At 42.4% G+C, this 13,166-nt stretch overlaps 1 protein-coding gene across 1 annotated transcript in view; it reads right to left on the bottom strand.

The window, feature by feature from the left end:
• Positions 1-13,166, bottom strand: part of IGFN1 (immunoglobulin-like and fibronectin type III domain containing 1) — a 95,857-nt gene that overhangs the window by 28,810 nt on the left and 53,881 nt on the right. Inside the window, exons 4-12 of the mRNA XM_027843414.1 lie at positions 12,818-12,878; positions 9,243-9,365; positions 7,553-7,692; positions 6,865-6,964; positions 5,683-5,727; positions 5,447-5,492; positions 3,854-4,031; positions 1,470-1,583; positions 498-666 (exon numbers count right to left, since the gene is read on the bottom strand). Coding sequence (XP_027699215.1) covers positions 498-666; positions 1,470-1,583; positions 3,854-4,031; positions 5,447-5,492; positions 5,683-5,727; positions 6,865-6,964; positions 7,553-7,692; positions 9,243-9,365; positions 12,818-12,878 — 976 coding nt within the window. The remainder of the gene's footprint in view (positions 1-497; positions 667-1,469; positions 1,584-3,853; positions 4,032-5,446; positions 5,493-5,682; positions 5,728-6,864; positions 6,965-7,552; positions 7,693-9,242; positions 9,366-12,817; positions 12,879-13,166) is intronic.

Consider the following 13,166-nt stretch of genomic DNA (forward strand, 5'->3'; position numbering starts at 1 on the left):
GTCATGGTATCGGTGCTTTAATTTTTTCACTCTACAAACAGACAAATGGTTGGAGAGGAGGGGTTTGGTCGGAAGGAGATAATGTTTCGCTTAACACAAAGTGTTTTAGAGAAGGAATTAGACTAGGGGTAGAATGCCTATGTTCTAGTCCCAGCCCCTCCACTTACCAGGGGTATAACCTTGGTCCTCAATTTCCTCACCTGCAAAATGAGGGGATTAGACTATATACCCTCTATTGTCTATGAGCCTAGGAATATTTCTGTGTAACAGTACAGCTCTCGCTCTAGGTGGAGACAGATTCTTATTATATAGATTTTAGTTGATGGCAATTTAACTGTTTCATGTGTATGTCTTTTTTATCCATAGTGAAAATGTAAGTTCCCTGAGGGCAGGTATTGTGGAAGATATTTATTGTCCTGTCTTTCATAGGGCTGGGTATATAGAACTCACTTAATAAGTGTTTGGTGAATTGAAAAATGATAAGGTCCATAGCTTACCATCTGCCTCCAGTTCAGTTGAAAACACCTCCACATCCGCCACCTTGACCTGGTAGATGCCAGCATCCTCTGGTCGCAGGTCCTGAATGTGGAAAATGTAGCGCTTTCCCAGACGCCTCAAGCAGTACTTGGTCTCATTTCCATAGCCATAGCGAATCATCTCACCATCCTTTGGGGAGAGGGAGAGTGAAGCATGGGAACATAAAATGAACAAGAAGTCATTGCTAATATTTTTGACCCCTCTTGCCCAGCTCCCATTTAGTCTCATAATCCCCAGCCAGTGTCTATTGCTTGCCCAAAAGTTGGCCTTTGCCCATGGAGCATGTCACTTGCAAATCTGGTACTAAAGTAAAATAGAGAAAAAGGAACAGAGGTTCCATGCCATCTGTTGGGGAGTGGAGAAGTACAAGGGAAATGGAGTGGAGTAAGATGGAAATAGTCCCAAGGTGTTTCTGTGACTTTTAACAGGAGTGAGTGCCATGTAAATGATATGCAAAATAGTATCTATTACTGGAATCACCAGCTCAGGTCAAAAGTGGAACTGTTGCCCAAGCAGCTTCTATAAAGTGTGAGAGCTAAAAGACTGAAGTAATCTCAGTGGAACCTGGGATATTTGCAAAGTATTCAGAGGCCCTGAAACTCCACAAGATACTTCAATGATACAATGTGCCTACTCTAGCTAAATCCTGCCACTTCAATCAATCAAAGTTCATTACTCCCAAAGGCTACCTGGTAAAAGTATCATGGGCACTCTTACCAGCCTCCTTCTGTTTCTCTCACTGTAGAAATAAATGCCATCCAAATAGCCCCTGCTTTTCAGGGAATGCTGGTGATCTGTTGATTTTCCATTTAGCCAAAGGTAAAGGAGATCCTCTTTGAAGTATCTTCTCGGGTATTGCTAGAGTAAGGGGCCCCAGATATTTAATCCCATTGTGCATGACTCAGACCACACCTACTCCAAGTCAACCTCACCTTGTACAAGTAAATTTTGCTTTCAAAATCCTTGAGATCAAGTTCCAGGTCAAACGTTGCAAGTCCATCCTTGGTGACCTTGATATGTCTCAGGTTGGAGATGGCATTGACATACTATGAAGAATAGAAACCCCATCACCCCAGGAGAATTCCTTGTGACTTTTTTCCAGTGAACTTATAACTTAGCCCTAGTGTTATTTGCCCACCTAAAACACAAGGGCAGAGAATGCAATCTTTCCATTTCACTTCTGGGACAATTGAAGACAATCAAAGGAAAAGACACGGCTAAAGATTTCAAAGCTTGCCATCAGGAATGGAACTCAGAAATGGAATGCTTCTATGGAGCTCTTTGGATATGGTAGCAAAGGAGTAATAAGACTACATAGGGAGATTTGGGGTGGAACTTGGAAAATGACAGGAAAGATCCTTTGATATGAAGTTTGAATCCCAGCTCTGCTACTGGGACTACCTGTGAGACTTTGGACAAGTCATTTCTTATTCTAGGTCTCAGTTTCCGCATCTGCAAAATGAGAAAGCTGCACTATGATTGTTTCCTGTTCCAAATCTTATGATACAGTGGGTTTTGGCCTTTTCAGTGCTTAAATGCTTAGGAAGAAGAAAATAAGATGGCGCCCAACTTTCCCTCTCAGATCAATTGTAAATTTGATTTGTACCCTGGGAAAATTTTGGTGTAAGTTATCCATTGTGATCAGTGTATGTCATGATTTATCCACCCATCCATTCATCCATCCATCCTTCCATCTATCCATCTTTCCACTCATTCTTTATGGACTGAATGCTTAATGCACATTGAACACTGTGGCAGGGTGCTTTGTTGAAGACTCTGCTCAATCAGAAGCCCAAGGACTAAGAATGGATGGTTGATAACTACCTTCAGGTCTATGAAGGATTATTTTCAGGATCATAGAAACCAACTACTTTCCATTTTCACAAATAGAAATGAGCTTAAACTTCAGTGGATGATTAAATAGAAATTGGGGGGAGGGAATTCCTATACAGTTGATAAACTTTTGGAATAGGTCAGTTAAGGAGCCCACTATGTCCTCCACTCAAGGTCTGCCAGGGAATGATATTGGATCAAAGGATCTGGATCTGGGAGCGGTCGTAGAGATCATCTAGTTTTCAATCCCTTTATTTCACAGATATGGAAACTCAATCCAAAAGAGGCTAAGTGACTTGTTCAATGGCACACAGACGGTAGCAGAGCCATTTGAACTCAGGTCCTCTGACCTAGGTGGTATAACAGTGATTGTTATTGTTGTTTGTCCTTCCTTCTAGAAAAGGACCAATAATAACATCATGAGGGTGATGTCTTGACTGGCAAATTAATTGGATATGAGTGGATCAGAGCTTTATAAAGATAGCAGCCTCACTCTCTCCTCCAGAATCATCAAAGTCCAGTGGTAAGACTAAGGTCAAGACAACTTGTGATGGTCCAGGATGCAGTGGGTGACCTTGGCCTTTCTAAATTAAGGTCTTTCCCAGGTCTCAGTGTATCTAAGGCCACACCCATTCAAAGTGCAGTGCATACAGCCCCAGACCTGTAGTCAGGGAGATTTAAGTTCAAATATGGCCTCAGACACTTAATAGATGCGTCATTCTGGGCAAGACATTTCACCCTGTTAGCCTCAGTTTCCTCAACTGTAAAATGAGCTGGAAAAGGAAATGACAAACCACTCTGGTATCTTTGCCAAGAAAACCCCAAATGGGGTCACAAAGAGTCAGACACAACTGAAATGGCCAAACAACAACAAACCTCTGATTTGAAATTCAATATACTCTCTATTGCTTTACACTCCAGACCACAGGATAGATAAATATGACTTCTGAGGGACCCATCCTGGAGTGTTGGTTAATATGGTGTTGCCACTCGAAACTCAACTTTCAAGAAAAATGGAATTTGGCTCTGCTCATTCCCAGGTAGACCTTGAGTAGAGAAGGACACGGTGGGCTCCTTAATTGCCCTATTCCAAAAGTTTGCCAACTGTTAGGACATTTTTTCCCAATTTTCACTTACCTATCTACTGAAATTTAAGATGATTCCTTCTTAAGATCATTCTTTCTTGTGAAGATGGAAACTAGTTGGTTTCTATCATCCTGAGAACTCCCACTCCATAACAGAACATGGCAGGGCTTTGTTGTTCAGCCATTTCAGTCATCTCCTACTCTTTGCAAATATTAAAAGCACTGTATAAATGTAAGTTATTGTTGGTGTTGTAGCTGTTGCTGCTATCGTTAAGGGACTTGCACAAGGAATGTTTCAGAGATAGTGTTGTAGGCAGAACGTGAACCCAGGTCATCTGACTCCGGTGATCAGTTGCCCTTTGTAGGGAGTCTGAGATGATAGGTGGGGGAGCTGGTACCTGTGCCATCTTGTTTCTATGCTCCTTTTTCATCTCCTGAAGCTTCCTGAGCATCCCCCTGAAGTCGACAATCCCATATTTCATGCAGATCCGCTCATAGTCTTTCCGGTCAGAATTCATCAGCAATTGCCATACTTGCTCAAGGTCCATCTTCTTCTCTGGTGGAGGGGGAGGTGCCCTAAGGAGAGGCATAGGCAAGGTCAGACACCTACCCAGGTCAGGTCAGTCATGGGCCCCAGGCAGAGAATCCAGGAACCACTGTGCTCCCTTGTTGTTGGACTCTGGATGAAGTTGCTATCACAAAAGTATGTGTGTATGTTGATAGATAGATATATAGTAATATATGTAGTAATATATATTTTCCATATATACATTTGGGGGGGAGCCTGAGAATTGGATTTGGATATGGGAAAGTGTGATAATCTTGATATGACATTTTTCCCCTTTTCCCATTCTACCACTGCTCTCAACCCCCAATAAGGGAGGATGGATTTGTAAGTTAAATTAATGAGATTGTCAGTGGAGATTTTTTCACTGTACCAAGACTTAACCAGGCATGACTGGCTTAGGTTTACCATGGATTTTTAAAATGGGTTAAATCTAAGACCCTAGGGGACAGGAGGGAGTTCACCAAGAATGGGAGGATGTTGGGGAGGTTATTCTCATTCTAACCAGAGGTTAGAAGAAGGGAGATCACAATGAGGGATTAGGCAGAAACACAGTAGATATGTAAAATGTAGTGTACTCCTCAGATTCCCTTTGATGAACTTTGATTCCTGGTAATCCTTTGAATTATTATTGTTCAATTAACTTGTAAATAAGACCCTGAAAAAAATCTGTTGACAGAGAAAGAAGATGAAAACAATGACGCTTGAAAGAGAAGGCATTTATATAACCTCTACTATATGTCAGGCACTGTGCTAAACATTTTTTACAAATATTATCTCATTTGATCTGTACAACAGCCCTGCAAGGTGGATGCTGCTATTACCCCCATTTTACAGATGAGGAAACTAAGACAAACTGAGAGTGACTTGCCCAGGATCACACAGTGAGTAAGTGTTTGAGACAGGATTTGAACTTTGGTCTTCCTAACTCCAGGCCCGAGGCTCTATCCAGTGTGCCAACAGTTCCCTCTATGGAGCTCTTTAGAGCTATGGTAACAAAGGAGTAATGGGACTATATAGGGAGATTTGGAGTACAGAAATTTGGAAAATGACAGGAAAGATCCTTGGATTTCAAGTTTGAATCCCAGCTCTGCTGCGGGGACTACCTGTGTGACTTTGGATAAGTCACTTCTCTATTCTAGGTCTCAGTTTTCTCATCTGTAGAATGAGAAAACTGCACTAGATTGTTTCCTGCCCCAAATTCTGTGACCCTGTGATACAATGGGTATTGGCCTTTTTGGTGTTCAAATGCTTAGGAAAAGGAAAAGAGGATGGGGCCCAATTTTCCATCTTGGGTCAATTGTCAATTTAATTTGTACCCTGGGAAAATCACGGTGTAGAGAAAAATCTCATGCTTAGTGCCCTAACCTCTCCACCCTCACGGTGAGCTGATGACACCCCCGCCCCTGGATAGGCACAAACTCACCGCTTCCTCAGGATATTCCGAAAGTCCACAAGCTCCTTCCTGTGGTCTGCAGAGGCATAAGGAATGAAACTATCACAGAGCGATGGGGTGACCCATAAAATCTAATTTAGCATAGGGTTTTTCAGAGGAAAGCAAAGGGAAACCCAGGGTCCTGGGATCCAGGTTTCAAGGTGATACGGAATTTGGGGGCCAAGACTCACAGAATCCCAGGAAAACTGTTTCACAAAGCAACCTACCCTCCTGCTGCTCATTGTGTCTCTTCCTATTCTTCCGGAAGCCAACTGCTCCATCCAAGGAGAGGAGAGGTAGCCAGATGTTGAGAAGGGAGACAGAGATTAAGAGCATTAACAGTCTTTCTTAGGCATCAACTTAGCACCATGATGTTGGTGCTAATCCACTTCCTTCCCTATACTTTGTTCTTACTCACAAGAACTGGAGAAATTATCAGCAGTGACATTCAGACATGTAGCCAGGCATGTCTAGGTGTAGCTTTGTCTCACTGTTTTTCAGAATATATTAGCATTCAAAAGAGAAAAAGAGATTGGTGGGAAGGGACAGGTAAGGAAGAGAAGTTATCCATTTATTTTGATACCATAGAATTACAGCATATTAGACCTGGAAGGGATCATAGAGAAGGGATCTTGTTGAACCCCCTCACTATATAGATTAGGAAATTGATGCCTAGAGAAGGGAAATGACTTGTCCAAGTTGAATGACAGATCATGACAAAAACCCAGGTCTCCTTGCCCTAATCTAGTTCTCTTTCCAGATACTTCATGAACGTCATTTAAATTATATGCAGATTAAGCATTTCAAAGTGTGTCATGCAAATTATATGTAAATTGAATGCTCTAATTACTTTATAAGTCAATAGCTATGATTCCTGGGGATAATAGCAGTAGGAATTCCTTCATTTCCCTTGAGCCCTCAACTAAGCTTTCACATCTCAGTCCTGTGGTGTTTAGACTAGATCATAAAATTTGAGATACAGAGTTGGAAGTGACTGTAGGGTCAAGTGGATTGATGTCTTCATTTTAAAGATAAGAAAATGGAGTCCCAAAAAAGGGGAAATTTTCCAATGGTCACATAGTAATAAGAGGTAAAGCTGGTATGGGGCCCAGGTCCTCTAACACCAAATCCAGGATTCTTTAATTTTGGTCTTTGTTTTATCAAAGAAAATTCTAGGGTAGGTTACCATATGATGGTGGTCACTCTGCCTATCCATTTGGCAGCTCTTTAAGTCTAAGGCTAGGGAAGGAGATCTGGGGTAGGCACTCCAATTTGGACTTCAGTTAAAAAGAACCTGTTCCCCTCCACCTTTATTGAAAAGGGGAGGGTATCATCAGAGTACTCTGATTGGATGAGAGCCCATTGGCTCTGAACTCTCATTGGTCAAGGTCTGGCCACAACTAGCTCACCTTCAATAACTGTGAGCCTTGCTGAGCACATAGCTTCTCCATATTCATTCACAGCCAAGCATCGGTAGGTGTCTGTGTCATCTCCTGTCAACTTGCTGATCTATAAGGGAAAAGGTGGGAGACAAGGACAGATAAAGCTACCTAGAATTTCTAAAAGTCATCATATCTTCCCCCTCACCTCTAGCCAAAATTCTACCATCTTCTCCACTCCTCTTCCAAAAGCCCTCTAGCTGCTAACTCAGGTGGGTGACTAAGTTAGCTGAGTAGAAAGGTAGCAAATGATTTACACATGGTGTATACTTTGCAAATGTTTAGTTTTTCCCAGTGTCAGCCTAGGCTGGGAAAGGCTGATGGGGAAGTTTGGATATTTGCTACTTACAAGGCTGACATTCCATTCTTAACCAATGGAGCCTATATATTGTATAAAAATTCAAGTGAAAAATATGTCCCCTCCCTGGATGCCCTACTTGGTCCCTGCTCTCAAACTAGGGGAACCTGAGTAACAATAATGGGTTAAATGGACTTATTCTCAACCAAAAATGTCTTAATATTTTTTGCTTTTCTTAGGTATGGGGGTTCTTTGCTGAGTGTCTATATGAGAGGTGGGGGTAGAATGAGGAGACTTGTAAGGGAACAGAATAGATGGAAAAAGGGACACTGGTTAATGTAAGAGCCCCAGTCTCCTTACCTGAAGCACATGTTCTTTGCTTCTGGGTTGGGAGAAGATTTTGTACTTGTTGGGGTCACTGAGATCACCACTGGTACGATGCCATTGCACCTCAGGTCTGGGCTCCCCAGAGACCATAGCCCGGAAGATGGCATTTTTCCCTAGGAAGTGGGAGATACAAAGTGAAGCTTAGAAGGGATCAGGGCAGATAGATGGATAAATAAGAATGGGGGGTGGGTGCAGAGTGGGAGCCAGAAAAGAGAGAAGGTGAGAAAAAGAGAAAAAAGGGAGAGGAACTGTGAAGAAAAGGGGGGGGGTGATAAAAGAGGGGAAGTAGGAACTGGAAAGACAAAAAGAAGAAAGAAGATGGAAAGAGAAAAGAAAGAAAAGGAGAAAGGGAGAAGGGGGACAGGAAAATGGGAGAAAGAGAGGAAAGAGAGAGAGGACAGGGAGAAAGCAAAGGGAGAGAGAAGGGAAAGAGAGAGGACAGGGAGAAAACAGGAAGGAGAAAGAAGAAAAGAAAAAGAGGGACAGAAAGTGGAAAGGGGTGAAAAGAGAAGGGGGAAGAGAGAAGAAAGAGGAGAGAGAGAAAAAGAAGAGAGAGAGGGGAGAAGGAGGAGGTACAGGGAGACACCCTGCTTTTAGAGCTAACGCCCAGCAAACAGGCTGTGCCCTTAGCTTGGCATAACAACAAGCCTTTGCACTCACTCTCTGGATGATCTCAATCACAGCAAAATCCCGGAATTGTTTCACACAATTATCGGATTGTTTTAACCAGCACCAGGTATTCTCTAAGCTCGGACAAGTACCTGCAGTCCAGTCGTGAAGCCCTGCTATGAGGTAAACTTGTCTCATTGTTGCTGTTACCTCTCATTGTTAGGGCTACAGCTCACCTCACAGTCATTGGTATAAGTATTGAGGTTTGCCCATGCTAAAGTGGATTCCCCTACTATGGGAGGGGAGGGGTGGTACATTTGTCCAGTTCCCTTTCTCGCTTGCAAGCTATTTCCCTCACTACAGAAACTAAATTGTCTCGGTCTCTACACAGTGATCTTTGCCTGTTCTATCTGTTCAGCTCCAGCCTCCGCAGGCCAAGAGGTTTGGTTCAGTTGACAAGCAATACTCCTGTTTTAAAGATACCCCATAATTAAGGTTTAAAGATAGTCCCATAATTAAGCACTTTATCTGTGTTTCTCTTGCAAAGAGAATACTTTGTTCTATTTTTTTTTCAGCATGGTGATGAGACAAGGGAGTGTGTTTGTGTGTGTGTGTGTGTGTGTGTGTGTGTGTAAAGAGCTATTTACTCAGCTCTCTCACTAACCCCCATTGTAAGACTGGTGGAAGCAAACACTAACCCTCTTCATTTTGTCAGCTTATTCTTTTCTTTACTGTTACTCCAACAGTATCTCCTCAAAGTGGCTTCTGAAGCAATACAGTGTGTTTCTGTTTCTTGTTTCTAAAAGCCCTGAGAGTCCAGTCCTTGCTTTCCAACTCTACCTTTCTGGGGATCCAGGTAAACCACTTGAGTATCCAAGCACAGAACTAAACACTTCTGATCATGAGTTGGAAGACATTCTTGGGCCTGGGAAAGGGGGTCTAGAAGCCAGGGCACAAAGGTAACTGCTTTCTTATCCCCTGGAATGTAAGCTGGGAGGTTGAGGTGAGGTTGGGGGATGGCGCCAGGGATCTGAAATCTTTTTAAGAGGCTCACCTTCTGGCAGAGCCATTGTGATGGGCTTCTGCTCAAAATTGGGAGTGCTACATCCTTCTGGAATTTCATCTACCAGCTGCCTGATGGTCACCCCAGGAATGGAGGTCTTCTTAAAAGGCTTCCCTGGGAAAGGAAAGAAGAAAAATAAATGCACCTCACCCTCTGGCCCATCCTGGACTGTTTGGGTTTCTCCACATAGCAATGGTCATTAAGATCATCTTATGGGATCATAGATTTAGAGTTAGAAGAAACCTTGCAGGTCATGTAATCCAACAACCCCTTTTTATAGAAGCCTGGATTTGCCCAGTCACACAGATAGAAGGGCTGGCATGGGGGGCACAGAGAAACGCTGTGGAAAATGGGTCTTTGTTCCTCCATTATCTTTAAAGTCTGGCAGCCAGGTGGTGCAGTGGATAGAGTACTGTGCTTGGAATCAGGAAGAATCATCTTCATTAATTCAAATCCCACCTCAGACACTTCCTAGCTGTGTGACCCTAGGCAAGTAACTTAACTTTGTTTCCTTCAATTCCTCATCTGTGGAGGAAATGGTAAACCACTCCAGTATCTTTGCCAAGAAAACCTTAAATGAGGTCATGAAGAGTTGTACACGACTAACAAAATGACTGACTGATCTCTAAAGTCAGTCTGCTTAAGACATTCTGGAATAGTCTGGACGACAGAGAACTGGATTCCTGTCCTCCTACTACTCTCTCTTTTAATACAGTACAGTCACTATGATTCATTGTCCCTTGGGAGAGCAGTCCCTTTCTCCTGCCCATTCAGTATGGCTAAGGAATGGACTGAAGAGGCTGCCAAATGGAAGAGTGCTTTGGGATCACCAGATAATTGCTAGTATAGAAATGCGAGGGTTAGTAGCAGCTGAAAAGATGAAAAACAACTAAGGCCTTGATCTGAAAGAGTTTATAATCTAGTGGTAGGGAAGCAAGAAAGAGAGAGACATATATATGTAAATAATTATAATAGTATGTAATCATAATACATGTTTATATTGTAACAACATTAGATAATATATTGCGTATATTAGAGTAACATTATTATTACTACATATATAATATTGTAATACAATGCATATTATTATATATTATGTAAGGTTGTATATAATATTGCAATATAATATATGTTAGGGTATCTCATAATAAAATGTACATTGTTATAATAAAGTGATATATTGTTAATATTATATAATATACATAATGGTATATATGATATGATATATGATACAGTATAATATAGATGATATATAATATAGTATAGTGTAAAATATTTCAATTATGATTTGATAATAAAATATATTAATATATGATATTCTATATTCTCTATTCCAATGTATTATATACAATATTATCTCTACATAAATAACTGAAATGTTAAGTGCATAGGAGAACTCAGAGAGTCTGGAAAGATTTGAGCAAGGAGAGATCACTTAGAGTTAGATTACGGATAAGATTTTATGAGTCAGCTGGTCCATACAAAGCACCTTGAAGGAAGAGAATGATCCCTGCCTGTCAAAACTGCATGAATGTCAAGAGAGTTCATTCTGGGCCCTGGAGGCAGCATTTGCAAAGAAAGACACAGAGGTATGAGAAAGCTAGATGAGATGGGCGAATAACTAATAGTCTAGTTTGGCTGAAATCTGAAAAGGATTGGTGTGAAATAAGCCTGGAGAGGTGGTCTAGAGTCACTATCTGTCTTCAAAAAGCTTATATCCTAATGGGGATGGGAACATCTCCAGTTGTACTGATCTATATCTGGCCACTGAACCCAGATGGCTCCAGAGGAGACAGTGAGGTTGGTGACTTTGCACAGAACCTCCCTCACTTAAATCCAATTCACTTGCAAGTCACGGCATCACCTCCCTGATGTCATGGCCCTCTTCAAGAATGAGGGACAAACAACAACAACTATCTTGGTGGAGGAGGGAAGAGAGAGATGGAGAGAAAGAGCTTTCTTCAAAACCAGGAAGACCTGGGTCCAAGTCTCATCTTTGATACCTACTGGCTGTGTGGCCCTGGGCAAGTCACTTATCTTAGTGCTCTAGGCAGTTCTCTAAGACCATAAGTCACAGAGAGGGTGCCCACCTGCCCTGAGAGAGGGAGTTTGCTCACCTGAGAATTTCTTGTACCGATGACATCACAGATACAGTCCCCACCCCTGATACCTGTAGTACCAACCTCAAGATGCCTGACAGCACAGTGGAAAGAGGGCCACCTTTGAAGTCTGAAAGAACTAGGTTCAAGGCTGACACACAGAGGTCCCCTCAGCTCTCTAAGACTATGAATTAAAGCTGAGTTTCCTATGTGCGTGGGTGGAGAGTCTCCCTCAATGAGGATGAAATCATAGGGCCAATCCCCTATCTCAACCCTTAAAAAAGGGGTCTATGGTATAGGGTTAGTTTGAGGAGAGATCGCCTCATCATGAATGTGAAACACTTGGCAATCTTTTAGAGCTTGTATCTGCCCCCTCAGTCTCCACCTTGGTCTCAGCTGCTAACCCAGAGTTACAGCCCCTTACTTTTCTCCCCTTGTGTTCTCAGGGTGTTTCTTCCTACTGCCAGTTCAGCTGTTCATCCCTTCCCTTCCTCCATTATGGAAAGAGATGAAGTGGTAATGAGTATTATCTTACCTGCCATGGTGCTCCTTCTTCCAGTGCTCTTCCAGGCTTATATTCTAGGGGGCAACACCTGTGTGGAACAAGGTTGGACTATCATTTGTCTGAGATGTTGTAAAGAGAATCCGTGTTTCAAATATGGGATGTCCTAGATACCTCTGAATTTCTTTCCAATCCTGGGATTCTAGAGTTCTATGTTTCTAGCACTTACGTAGGAACCCAGAAGGTTCACTGTGAAGTATCAGTCATTATTTGAGAGGGATAGAGGTAAGTACACAAAGGGAAAAGATTCTTTAAGTTTTATGTTGTGGACCCCTCTGACGATCTGGTGAAGCACATGGACGCCATCTCAGAATGTTTTCTAATGCATAAAATTAAGTACATGGGATTACAAAGGAAACTCGATTATACTGAGATACAGTTATCAAAATATTTTTAAAAACAAGTTTACTGACCCCAGATTAAGAACCCCACTGCCTTAGCTCAGTGGCCCAGTCTCTTATAGGCATGCCTGGTTTTCTCTGTGGGAGCAGTCCTACCTTACCCACCATCACCACCCAGCCAGAGGAACAATGAGTGCTTAATAGAAATCTAAGAGAACACAAATTCTGGGAATTCAGAATTTCTCCAGCTGTTTCACAGTCTAGTCCTTTCTTGACTGGGAAAGTGATTTTTTTCAAAGACCTCTTGATTCCTCCCCCACTGTATGAGACTCCTCTCAGCCAGATACAAATCTTCTCCCCACCCCAGGCTGTAATCTTCCAAATCCACTGGCCTGCAGGAAACAGTCTCTGACTCTTGGCCGCTTTGAGCTGTCTTTGGCTCAGGGACTGTCTGAGACCCCCATAAATCCATCTACTCCCCTCTGTGGACTGTGAATTATAGCGTCAGGTGTGAATGAGAGTATTTCCTACCATCACCATCCTCCTGCCTGTTGTCTAACATACCATCAGTCTCAACCAGGTGTGGCCACACCCATCGGAAGAGAAGGAGAGCAAATAATCCCACCTTCCGAAACCCAAATGTATCCCCCAGATTGGGCCTTCAAAGGGGATGGCTTTGGAATGGGATTCCCCAGAGAATTATATTAGCTTCTTTTAGGAGTTTCCTTTATGGGGAACACAGGATTGGGGATTGCTTTTGGGGACCTAGAACAAGAACGCTCAAACAAACCAATCTTCCATTGTGATATTCCTAATGCCGATGAACCCCAATTGGGGTACCTGTCTGATTGTTCTGGGACTCCATTTCCAACTCAAAGGCCCTAACATCAGATCAAAATTCCCTGTGACAGAG

Source organism: Vombatus ursinus, unplaced genomic scaffold, assembly GCF_900497805.2.
Source record: "Vombatus ursinus unplaced genomic scaffold, bare-nosed wombat genome assembly UNPS02014909.1, whole genome shotgun sequence".
Taxonomy (NCBI): domain Eukaryota; kingdom Metazoa; phylum Chordata; class Mammalia; order Diprotodontia; family Vombatidae; genus Vombatus; species Vombatus ursinus.